The sequence below is a fragment of the Anolis sagrei genome, chromosome Y (assembly GCF_037176765.1).
Source record: "Anolis sagrei isolate rAnoSag1 chromosome Y, rAnoSag1.mat, whole genome shotgun sequence".
Lineage (NCBI taxonomy): Eukaryota > Metazoa > Chordata > Lepidosauria > Squamata > Dactyloidae > Anolis > Anolis sagrei.
The window spans coordinates 69,316,948-69,330,208 of record NC_090035.1 but is presented as its reverse complement, the minus strand read 5'-3'; the positions used below and the strand labels follow the sequence as shown (position 1 = coordinate 69,330,208).

Here is a 13,261-nt window from a genome sequence, read left to right as displayed (position 1 = left end):
GCCATTTGCCGAGGGGAGGGGCCTTTCGGCTCCCTTTGGACGAAACCATTCCCAGGTTGGGTGGGGGGGCGTGTATGTGTGTGTTAACTTCTCATTTGGAAGAGCCCATTCCGCAGGAAGTGAAGGGGGAATCCTTTTGAACAGAGAAGACAATGAAGAGAGGGAAAATGAACAAAAGCTGGCTACCAGTATTAAAAAACTCTAAAATTACAACAGAGAGGAAACAACCAGGCACAGATTAACACCTCTCAGCAAGAGATTTTCCCAGGCTCAGGCAGGCCTTCAAATGCTAATGAAGGTGATCAGCTGAAACATTCACACCTAACTGCAGCAGGGAAGAGCTCCTTGCCCCACCCCAGCCATTCCACAGATATATAAACCCATTGTCCTAATTCCAACAGACCTCACTACCTCTGAGGATGCTTGCCATAGATGCAGGCGAAACGTCAGGAGAAATGCCTCTAGAACATGGCTCTATAGCCCGAAAAAACCCACAAGAACCTAGTGATTCCAGCCATGAAAGCCTTCGACAATACATTGAAGAGAGGGAATGCTGAAGACCAAATAGTTTGAGTTTGCCCCCCCCCCCCCAAATTATATCCAAATACAGGTAATCCCCGATTTACGAACAAGATAAGTTTTAGGAGAATTTGTATGTAAGCTGGAACAGGTACCGTTTTGAAGTGTAGGTAAAGGTTTTGAAATTAAGTCCAGTCGTGTCCGACTCTAGGAGTTGGTGCTCATCTCCATTTCTAAGCTGAAGAGCTGGCATTGTCCATAGACACTTCCAAAGTCATGTGGCTGGCATGACTGCATGGAGCGCCATTACCTTCCCGCTGGTGTGGTACCTATTGATCTACTCATATTTACATGCTTTCGAACTGCTAGGTTGGCAGAAGCTGGTGATAACAGTGGGAGCTCACGCCGCTCCCTTTCAGTCAACAACTTCAGCAGCTCAGTGCTTTAACCCACTGCGCCACCGGGGGCTCCTTTTAGCATTCACAAATAATCAAATCCACAAAAGCTGAACCCATAAATGTGTCTTTGTAAAATATGTATGTTATTCTGTTTCATTTCACAGGGAGCTGTTTAATCTGTGAGACCTGTATTGGTCCTGGTCAAGGCTGCACTGGTCAGTGGTTCTCAACCTTGGGTCCCTAGATGTTTTTGGACTACAATTCCCAGAAATCCCAGCCAGTTTACCAGCTGTTACGATTTCTGGGAGATGAAGGCCAAAAACATCTGAAGCCCCTGGTGGCGCAGTGGGTTAAACCCCTGTGCCGGCAGGACTGAAGACCGACAGGTTGCAGGTTCAAATCCGGGGAGAGGCGGATGAGCTCCCTCTATCAGCTCCAGCTCCTCATACGGGGACATGAGAGAAGCCTCCCACAAGGATGATAAAAACATCAAAAATCATCTGGGCGTCCCCTGGGCAACGTCCTTGCAGACGGCCAATTCTCTCACAACAGAAGCGACTTGCAGTTTCTCAAGTCGCTCCTGACACGACAAAAAAAAAAAAAATCTGGGGATCCCAGGTTGGGAACCACTGTCCTAGGTCATGTGGCCAGCATGACTGCATGGAGCACCGTTACCTTCCCACTGGAGCAGTACCTATTGATCTACTCACATTTGCATGTTTTGGAACTGCTAGGTTGGCAGAAGCTGGGGCTGACAGTGGGAGCTTACTCCCGCCGGAGCGGTACCTATTGATTTACTCACATTTGCATGTTTTTGAACTGCTAGGTTGGCAGAAGCTGGGGCTGACAGAGGGAGCTTACGCTGGATTTGGACCTGCGACTTTTCAGTCAACAAGCTCAGCATCTCAGCAGTTCCTACTATGCCAGTAGGAGCCCCCGGTGGCGCAGTGGGTTAAACCCCCGTGCCAGCAGGACTGAAGACCGACAGGTCACAGGTTCGAGTCCGGGGAGAGGTGGATGAGCTCCCTCTATCAGCTCCAGCTCTTCATGCGAGGACATGAGAGAAGCCTCCCACATCAAATCATCCAGGCGTCCCCTGAACAACGTCCTTGCAGACAGCCAATTCTCTCACACCAGAAGCGACTTGCTCCTGACACAACAAAAAAAACAAATCAAAACTATGCCAGTGGTTCTCAACCTGGGGTCCCCAGATCTTTTTGGCCTACAAATCCCAGAAATTCCAGCCGGTTTACCAGCTGTTAGACTTTCTGGTAGTTGAAGGCCAAAAACATCTGGGGACCCCAGGTTGAGAACCACTGTACTATGCCAACAGGGGCTCCTGTTTGAAGTGTAATGCCAGCTATAGATATACTATAGATCAGTGGTTCCAACCTTTCTAAAGCTGCGACCCCTTAATACAGTTTCTCCTATTGTGGTGACCCCCAACCATAAAATTATTTTCGTTGCTACTTCATAACTGCAGAGAATGTGTGTATGTATGTTTGCAGTGGAGTTGTAGCCTTCTGAGACAGTGGTTCTCGACCTTCCTTATGCCGTGACCCCTTAATACAGTTCCTCATGTTGTGGTGACCTCCAACCATAATATTATTTCCGTTGCTACTTCAAAACTTTAATTTTACTCCTGTTACGAATTGTAATGTAAATATCTGATATTCAGAATGTATTTTCATTCACTAGACCAAATTTGGCACAAATACCCAATGCGCCCAAATTTGAATACTGGTGGCATTGGGAGGGGGTTAATTTTGTCATTTGGGAGTTTGGGGAAAATAGGCCTTGATATTTGGGAACTATAGTTGCTGGGATTTATAGTTAACTTACAATCAAAGAACATTCTGAACTCCACCAATGATGGAATTGAACCAAACTTGGCACACAGATCTCCTATGAGCAACAGAAAATACTGCAAGGATTTGCCAGGCATTGACCTTATGTGCGGTTTTCATATATGCCATACACACATAGCCAGAGGCAATTTCTTAAAAAAAAATGTACATATTTTTGTGCATTAAACCCCCAAGCAGGAAGCAGCCAGGCTTTGAAGCTGCAAGGCCATTCAGTGCTAATCAGGGTGGTCAATTGCAACATTCACACTTGCCTTAACCACACAAGAGTTCTTTCTCCCACCCAGGACATTGCACATATATGTAAACCTCGTGTAGCTAGGTTTCCAACAGACCTCACAACCTCTGAGGATACCTGCAATAGATGTGGGTGAAACCCAGTGATTCTGGCCATGAAAGCCTTCGACAACACACTTCTCACAACCACCATGTCAGACTACACAGAGAAGCCATTGAAATCCACAAACATGTGGACAATTTCAACAGAAAGGAAGAAACCATGAAAATGAACAAAATCTGGCTACCAGTATTAAAAAACTCTAAAATTAAAACAGCAGAGAGAAAAACAGGCAGGGACATCTAATCACCTTTCAAGAAGAGTTTGCTCCAGGCACTGTCAGCCCATTGTATGCTAATCAAGGTGGTCAGTTGAAAAGATTCACACTTAGCCCAACTTACAAAAGCCTTTTGTCTCACCCTGGTCATTCCACAGATATATAAACCCCTTTTTCCCAGCTCCAGCAGACCTCTGAAGATGCTTGCCATAGATGCAGGCGAAACGTCAGGAGAAATGCCTCTAGAACATGGCCATATAGCCCGAAAAAACCCACAAGAACTGAACACACTTCTTTTTTGGTTTCAGGGTTCTGAATATTGAGGTGCGCACTAGATTCAATGGTGCATTAGATTTGAGGAAATCTGATATATCGGGGCATCTTAAATTTTTCATTCAGGATCCTTTTTGACCTTAATTTTTTTTACATGTATATAGGCAAAAATCAAACATTTATCGATAGTAAATCAGCATTTGCAAGACTTGCTAAACAGTCTGAGTCCACTGCAAACACCAATTCATGTATATATCTAAAGCAACTACTAGGTGACGTTCAGAATTTTTTTGGGGACCACAACATTGAACAGAAGGGACCCTATTTGGGGGCAGGACCCACAGTTCAAGAAGCAATGGGATGTATCACAATAAGAAAATGGATATAGTGATATATTGAAATCATCTGTAACTGACCAGTGGTAGAAAGATGTACATTGCAGGATGCTAGAGATAATATCTCATTAAGTAAGACTAAGTTTGGTAAGGTTCAGAATGTCATAACTGAGGGAATTTAATGGCTGATCTGGAAGTGCAGTCGTAAATGTAGAGTGTCTCCAGGCTTTAGAATTAATGCAGTTTGATACCCGTTTAAGAGCCATAGCTCAATAATGCAGTACAAAGAATGATTAGGAAATATGTGTAATGACAATCGGAATGGCTAGAGTGTACAATTTTTGGATCATGTGATATTAATATGTATAATAGATGTTTTTAATGCTTTGTCTTAATACTTAATGTTGTTTATGCCTTATGTTTAATGGTTTTAGTGATTTTAATTTATAGTTATATGCTCCTTCCTACATGCATGTTGGCATTGAATTTTTGCGACTAATATGTTGTAAACCGCCTTGAGTCCTTCCAGGGGTGAGACAAGCAGTATATAAATATAGTAAATAAATAAATACTGTGGTATCAGTGGGGTTATCATTTGATGAGGCACCAGCATTTATTTGGCAGAGAAGATGAAAGACCTTTCATAATGTAATACAATATAATACTAGTAATAATAATACAATATTATAATTATAATTATATATTTACATTACGTGCAATATTACTAATAATATTACAATATAATGGTATAGTGAAATATAGTAATATATAATACTGATATTTTACTATGCTATTTATTTATTTATTGTGTCAGGAGCAGACCAAACAGTTGCATTGCATTTTTTAACAAACAAACAAACAGAACACAAAGTTAACAAGCTTGGTAGTTGATTAAATGTCCTTTGACCAGTAGTTGGCCACTTGGAGTGCCTCTGGTGTTGCTGCAAGAAGGTTCTCCATTGTGCATATGGCAGGGCTCAGGTTGCATTGCAGCAGGTGGTCTGTGGTTTGCTCTTCTCCACACTCGCATGTCATGGATTCCACTTTGTAGCCCCAATTCTTAAGGTTGGCTCTGCATCTCGTGGTGCCAGAGCGCAGTCTGTTCAGCACCTTCCAAGTCGCCCAGTTTTCTGTGTGCCCGAGAGGAAGTCTCTCATTTGGTATCAGCCATTGGTTAAGGTTCTGTGTTTGAGCCTGCCACTTTTGGACTCTCGCTTGCTGGGGTCTTCCAGCGAGTGTCTCTGTAGATCTTAGAAAACTATTTCTTGATTTAAATCGTTGGCGTACTGGCTGATATCCAAACAGGGGATGAGCTGGAGATGTCACTGCCTTGGTCCTTTCACTATTGGCTGCTACTTCCTGGTAGATGTCAGGTGGTGCAATACCGGCTAAACAGTGTAATTTCTCCAGTGGTGTAGGGTGAAGACACCCCGTGATAATGCGGCATGTCTCATTAAGAGCCACATCTACTGTTTTAGCATGGTGAGATGTGTTCCACACTGGGCATGCATACTCAGCAGCAGAGTAGCATAGTGCAAGGGCAGATGTCTTCACAGTGTCTGGTTATGATCCCCAGGTTGTGCCAGTCAGCTTTTGTATTATAGTGTTTCTAGCACCCACTTCTTGCTTGATATTCAGGCAGTGCTTCTTGTAGGTCAGAGCACGGTGAGAGTGACTCCCAGGTATTTGGGTGCACTCCAATGCTCCAGTGGGATTCCTTCCCAGGTAATCCTTAGAGCTCGGGATGCTTGTCTGTTCTTAAGGTGAAAAGCACATGTCTGTGTTTAAGATGGATTAGGGATCAGCTGGTTTCCCCTGTAATAGGCAGTAAGAGCACCTAGAGCTTCGGAGAGCTTCTGTTCAACCATCTCAAAACTCCCTGCTTGAGCGGTGATGGCACGATCATCTGCATAGATGAAACTCTCTGTACTATGCTAATAATATAATATATTGTATGAAAATATATCTTGGAAGCCGCTCTGAGTCCCCTTCGGAGTGAGAAGGGCGGCATATAAATGCCATAAATAAATAAATAAATAACTCCCAGGATTACATAGCATTTAGCCATATCAGTTAAAAGTGGGGTCTCAGTACGTAATTTCTACTGTGTAGATGCACCCAAAACCTTTGACAAATTGGCTCCTTTTTATAAAGTCTTTCTATATTTGCCAGTCCCCATTCTTTCTCCTTGGCCTTGCTCTGTCTGGAAGGTTTTTAAACCAGTTTTTTTAAAGATGGCGGTGGCATTAGAGAAACATAGAATTTCAAGTGATAAATTGTACCAGCACTCCATTGTGAAATAAGAGTCTGGTCATTGAAATGAAAATCATGAGAATACTAGATGATGATGAAAGGAAAAACAATGCCTGAATGCATTTTGGGGGGAGAGAGAAAAACACCTTTCAAGTGGTTGGGAGTTTCAGAGTGTTTTTGCTTCTTGATTCAAGGCTCACTTGACTCATTTGTCTCATTTCTCATGCACATAGTATTAGTTTTCAATAAAAAAGCTTGCTGAAACACTTCAAAGTAGTCTTTTATGTAGTGTAGAAAACTATCATTTTACTTCCCATGTTTTTAATGCCCCAATTCCAAGTTTGCTATTTAGGAATTCATGTCAAGGAACGTATCTCTTTCATTAACTGAAGTATTTCTGTGCTTTTTTTCTATCATTTTTTCCCCTTCCCTTCCCACTATTCTTTGCTTCCAGACTCACTGTGCTGAGAACCTGCTCAAAGCGGACACCTATCGCAAGTGGAAGGCTGCCCAGGCCGGAGAGAAACAAATCTCTGTCATATTACAGGTGACATTTCCTGCATGTCTCTATTTGCAACTGGCCTAAAAATTACTATAGGATTATATCTATTATGAGATAGCCCAGTATCCTGTCCATCTTCCAGTAAATGTGAAGGCAACATATATATTTTGTCCTCACAGAAACCCTGTTGTTGTTTTTGTTGTTGTTGTTGTTATAATATTTATATCCCACTTTATTTCTCTAAAAAAAGAGACCCAATGCATTAAAAACAATACAATACATATGGTTGTTCTAGGTTTTTTTCGGGTTATATGACCATGTTCTACAGGCATTCTCTCCTGACATTTTGCCTGCATCTATGGTAAGCATCCTCAGAGACAGTGAGGTCTGTTGGAACTAGAAAAATGGTTTATATATCTGTGGAATGACCAGATATGAACAAAATCTGGCTACCAGTATTTAAAAAAAACTCTAAAATTACAACAGCAAAACAACAGAGAGGGAACAATCAGGGACATCTAATCACCTCTCAACAAAAGATTGCCCCAGGCACTGCCAGGTCATCAAATGCTAATCAAGGTGGTCAGTTGAAACATTCACACCTTAGCAGACTTCAAGAAAAACCTTAAAACTTGGCTGTTCTGACGTGCCTTCGGAGAGTGACCATTTATCCCATTTCGGTCTGCTCCATCTATAGTGTTGTCCCTATGATGCACTTTCCCCCGTCCTAAACTGAAAGCCTACCTCACACTGTTTATCCTTTTTGTGATCCCATCAATTACATATTTTCTTGTCCTACCTCATCAGGGTTTTCTCATTTTATCTCTTCCATTCGGCCCGCCCATTCTGTTCAATTTTATAGTTTGTTAAACTTGCTTTATTTTTTTTATTTTGTTGCTGTACGTATTTTATTTTGATGTAATATTGTTGTCTTCATCTTGTATTATATTTTGCTGTATTGTACTTTCGGGCTTGGCCTTTTGTTAGCCACCCCGAGTCCCCTTTAGGGAGATGGTGGCAGGGTATAAATAAAGATTATTATTATTATTATTATTATTATTATATTAAAAGCTCCCCTGGCCACTACCAAAACCTGGGGTTTGTGATGAATCTAGGAGAACTCCCAGGCTGTGAACCTGTGATTTCAGGGGGACTGTGATCTCATCCAGCACAGGCTGTAATCCTATATACCCCGTTCGGCCTTGCGACTGCCCAGGAGTACCTCTATCTTGTCTGGATTCAATTTCAGTTTGTTTGTCCTCATCCAGATAGTCCCAGCTGTCAGGCATTGGTTCAGGACAGCCTCTTTAGCAGTAGGTGGAAAAGACTGATAAAGTTGGACGTCATCTGCATACAGATGGCATTGAATTCCAAAACTCCAGATGATCTCTCCCAGCGGCTTCATGTAGATATTAAAACAACATGGGGGAGATTACTGAACCCTACGGGACACCACAGGACAAGAGCTCTGGGAACAAACCGGTGACCCCCAGCAACACCTACTGGAAGTGATCCTCAAGGAAAGATTACAATTTGTACATATTATCATTTGTAAAAATGCTACACTACTACCCTGTCTCCCAACAGTTTGAAAAAGAGGAGCAGATTCACAGCATCGATATTGGCAATGAGGGCTCTGCATTTGTGGAAGTCTTGGCCGGAAGCTCTGCATCTCCCAGTGAACAAAGCTATGAGGTGAGAGAAATGAGCTGAATGTTTTTAGGGGTTTTTGTTTACCACCCCGAGCTTGAAACAGGATTTTCTATAGCAGTTTTGCAAAAAAAAAAGAATAAGTAGATTTGGCTGAATTAAAACCACGTAATGGATGGAAATTATGATAGGGTACTACAGAGCCAAAAAGTCAAACTTCTGTATTGTTCTGCTTTTCTGAACATGGCAGTTCCTATAGTATGGCGATATTTATCTCACTGATGTTTAGATTCTAGTTCTAGTTCTGTGTCTGCATCTTCCCTCCAAGCTCTTTGGGAGAGTATTTTGGAGTTAGGTCTGGGACATAGTAATAGGAATAAGTGTGATCCTTTTAAGTCTGTACCCATGATCCTCACCATAATATTTTCCTTTGGCCTCAGGTTTTGCTGGTCACGTCCTCCTTTATGTCCCCCTCAGAGAGCAAGAATGGAACCAACCTGAACAGGGTCCGTATGTTTGGGCCTGATAAGCTTGTGAAGGCCGCAGCTGAGAAGAAGTGGGACCGGGTGAAAATTGTTTGTACTCAGCCCTATACCAAGGTTTGTATGTGGAGATGTCTGCCAGTGTCACTTCAGGACTCTTGTATACATTCACCCGCTTGCTAGTTAGCTAGAAAGATAGTCGCCATCTCTCTCTGTTGTCTGTCAAATATATTTTGTATTGCTTTGTATGAAAGGAGCATTTAGATGGAGAGGTTAAAAGACACTTTGCATTTTGAACATTTTGAAAATTTTAGGAATAACAGTGTAAGATTGATGAAAAGTACCTCCTCTAGTTTGGAAACATGACTCATTGCTTTTTTTTTTCCTTTACAAGCAGAGGATGCATGTGTTTATTCTTTATAGATAACACAGATCCTTGTGGATTATTTATCTAGAGGTGTCGTAAAAATAATCAAATTTTTCCTCATTGCCAGATTAGAATTCCAAACGAGTTAAATACTGGTAAAGACATCCCAAAATGTGTTGTCAAAGGCTTTCATGGCTGGAATGACTGGGATGCTGTGAGTTTTCTGGGCTGTATGGCCATGTTCCAGAAGTATTCTCTCCTGACGTTTCACCCACATCTATGGCAGGCATCCTCAGAGGTTGTGAGGTCTGCTGGAAACTAGGACAAGTGAGGTTTATATATCTGTGGAAGGTCCAGGGTTGGAGAAAGAACTCTTGTCTGATGGAGGCATGTGTGAATATTGCCATTGGCCACCTTGATTAGCATTGAATAGCCTTGCAGCTTCAAAGCCTGGCTGCATCCTGCCTGGGGAAATCCTTTGTTCAGAGGTGTTAGCTGATCCTGATTGATCCTTGTCTGGAATTCCTTCTTTTTGAGTGTTGCTCTTTATTTACAAAGGATTCCCCCAGGCAGTAAGCAGCCAGGCTTTGAAGGTGCAAGGCCATTAAATGCTAATCAAGGTGGCCAATGGCAACATTCACACTTGCCTCAAACAGACAATAGTTGAATGTTCGAAATCCTAATAAAATTGCTTCTATCAACTCCAAAAGGGGTAAAGAAATAGAGCATTTTAATAAGTTTCCCTGGACTACTTCAGGCTGCAACTACTCATTTTTTCAAACTAGAAGTATCCAGAGATTGAGTTTTAGTTTTTGGGAGGAAAGGTTATTTAGGACCCCAATTGTGCCTTTGGGAATTTTTTAAGGTATGATTTTACATATAAGGTCAAGTAGGGTAATGGAAAGTCAGCTGAATCTCACCTCTCTTTCACTAAAACGTCTTGCTTCTCTCTTTCAGTCCATAGCTTACGGCCTTTCCTTTGTGAGGTTCCACTCGCCTCCAGACAACAATGAGATTCATTCCAAAACAAATTCACCAGTAAGTATCTCAGTAACCTATCTGTTGTCTTTCCTTTGTTCTAAGCTGTTGTTTGTTGACCAACCTAAGACCCTCATTCCTTCCTCTTCCTGCAGAAGGTCACCAAGTTGGGCCAGTTCAAGGTGAAGGACGATGACAGCAACTCCAGCTCTTTGAAACCCGGTGCTTTGTTCTTCAGCCGTGCCAGCAAACCTTTGGCCTCCCCACCTAAAGGTAGCTATATTGAACCATTGAATCCAATATCTTGCCTCCATCTGACTAATAATATAATAACCTTTCTGGGTTAACCAAAAGTCCAGTAGTCTGTTACTATTTGTGGCCAGCCATTTGCCTCCCAAATGCCACCAAACTGATATGAAGGCAACTGCTCTTCCATCACTTAATACCAAGTGCTCTCCTGCTCTTGGACATAAAGGCTCCATTTAACCTTCAGGAGTCTTAGTCAAACCTGTGAAAAGTTATTTTTTTAAATCTGCTACTTTCAGAATCCTCTATGCAACTTGACCGATAGCAATGAGGGATGCGTGGCTCAAGAGCAGTATGTGTGAAAAAGATCTTGGAGTCCTTGTAAACAAAAAATTAAACATGAGCCAACAATGTGGTGCGGCGGCAAAAAAAGCCAACGGGATTTTGGCCTGCATCAATAGGTGTCTAGTGTCTAGATCCAGGGAAGTCATGCTACTCCACTATTCTGCCTTGGTTAGACCCCACCTGGAACCACACTGTGTCCAATTCTGGGCACCACAATTGAAAAGAGATGTTGACAAGCTGGAACATGTCCAGAGGAGGGTGACTAAAATGATCAAGGGTCTGGAGAACAAGCCCTATGAGGAGCAGCTTAAAGAACTGGGCATGTTTAGCCTGAAGAAGGCAAGGTGGGGATGAGACATGATGAAGGCCATGGATACATATGTGTAGGGATGTCATAGGGAGGAGGGAGCAAGCTTGTTTTCTTCTGCACTGGAGACTAGGACGCAATGGAGCAGTGGCTTCAAACTACAAGAAAGGAGATTCCATCTAAACCAGGGGTCCTCAAACTAAGGCCTGGGGGCCGGATACAGCCCTCCAAGGTCATTTACCCGGTCCTTGCTTAGAGTCAACCTAAATCTGAAACGACTTGAAAGCAAATAATAACAACAACAATCCTATCTCATCAGCCAAAAGCAGGCCCACACTTTCCATTGAAATACTAATAAGTTTATATTTGTTAAAATTGTTCTTCATTTAATTATTGTATTGTTTTAATGTGTTGTTTTTTTTTGCACTACAAATAAGATATGTGCAGTGTGCATAGGAATTCATGCATTTTTTTTCAAATTATAATTCGGCTCTCCAACAGTTTGAGGGAGTGTGACCTGGCCCTCTGTTTAAAAAGTTTGAGGACCCCTGTTCTAAACATTAGGAAGAATTTCCTGACTGTGAGAGCTGTTCAGCAATGGAACTCTCTGCCTCGGAGTGTGGTGGAGGCTCTTTCATTGGTGGCTTTTAAACAGAGGGCATATGGCCATCTGTCGGGGGTGCTTTGAAAGTGATTATCCTGCTTCTTTGCAGGGGATTGGACTGGATGTCCCACGAGGTCTCTTCCAACTCTGTGATTCTGTGGTCCCGGGGGGGGGGGGGGGGGGGGGAGAGAGAAATTATCTGAGTTATAGTCTAAAAGTAACTTTTGAACCTATTCAATATCCATGTCCAAAAAGAATCTATGGAACTGTTAAAAACTGAAACGAGAAGCATGATGTATTAACTTCTCCGTTGAGTCTGATTTGAACCCAAAACCTTGAAAACACAAAATAATCTGATTTTCAGAATCAGCATTGTTTTTTGAAATACATATTTGCCAGGTTGTAAACTATTGTTCATTTCCCCATGTATTTACAGCCCTTCAGAATGACCAGTCCTCACCCAGTTATGCTGCTGCTTCACTGCAAACCAGCATGTCCAGTTCCCCTGACCTTTTGCCATCAGCTGCAGAAAAACCCACTCCCAAAATCTCTCCCAAGGTAAAGTCTGTCCGTCTTCTGAATGGGCTGGATGTGAAAAATTTCTTTTGTAATAGGAATACATTCTTAGCTAGTGTCAGGCCCATAGCTGGGGGGAGGGGGTTTAAAAGCTCAACCCTTCCCTAAAATGTGTCAGGTTAAAAAAGAAACCTGGTTTACTCATAACTTGGTTAATCAGTTGAAATTCTTGATTAAATCAGATTTGGGGAGGGGGTCGAACCTTTAACACACACACACACACACACACACCCGGCTACGGGCCTGGCTAGTGTTGTCGTCCAGCCTTGGATTGTGCCTGCACCTGATCTTTCTGGGGATTCTAGGCCTGTTAGCCTGCTGTCAGTAGGGATTCCGGGTCTGCAAATCAGCAGGTGCAGCAAGAGAGCCAGCAAGAGATTTTAAGCCCTGAAAATGAACAGTCTCTGTCTGAAGACCACATTCTAGAAAGGCAGATCGCTAGGGAAGCAAGGTCAGAAACAGAACTGAACTCAGAGGATGAAAATGAAAATCCAGATGGACAGACTAATGAGCAGTTAGATAGGAGATTTATGTTCCGTCAACACAGAGCTTCTCACGAGAGTTTACGAAAGTCAACTCTTGCCTGTTCAAGAGGGTTTCTCCTTGGTTAATCTGTATAGGAATGCAGCTTTAGTTCTCTTCTCCCTTCAGGACCCTACGCCTGTCAAGAGGAAGTATGAGTTAAGCAAGGAAAATACCAGTGTCTCATCTGTGGCCAAGAAATCAGACCCTGATACACCCCGCCCTATGAATCCACCCTCCAAGAAACACAAAAGTATGTGGTTGGGTAAAAGAGAACTTTGAAAAAATATTTTCCCTTACTCTAGTAGGGATGGAAGCTTATGTTGAAAGTCAGTGTAGATTTAACTGTATGTATTCAGAAATAACTCTCTTCACATTAGAATCGGCCCTCCACATATGTGTGTTAGATTTTGGCAGATTTATTTAATGTTGTCTTTCTAGGAATCTCTACAAAGAGCAAAGCTATGGAGATGACCTAGCTTACT

At 42.4% G+C, this 13,261-nt stretch overlaps 1 protein-coding gene across 1 annotated transcript in view; it reads left to right on the top strand.

Annotated features, from left to right (window-relative positions):
- LOC132780161 (DNA repair protein XRCC1) overlaps positions 1-13,261 on the top strand; it is a 35,283-nt gene that overhangs the window by 146 nt on the left and 21,876 nt on the right. The window contains exons 2-8 of the mRNA XM_060783720.2: positions 6,652-6,744; positions 8,287-8,394; positions 8,790-8,948; positions 10,156-10,236; positions 10,332-10,449; positions 12,115-12,236; positions 12,906-13,029. Coding sequence (XP_060639703.2) covers positions 6,652-6,744; positions 8,287-8,394; positions 8,790-8,948; positions 10,156-10,236; positions 10,332-10,449; positions 12,115-12,236; positions 12,906-13,029 — 805 coding nt within the window. The remainder of the gene's footprint in view (positions 1-6,651; positions 6,745-8,286; positions 8,395-8,789; positions 8,949-10,155; positions 10,237-10,331; positions 10,450-12,114; positions 12,237-12,905; positions 13,030-13,261) is intronic.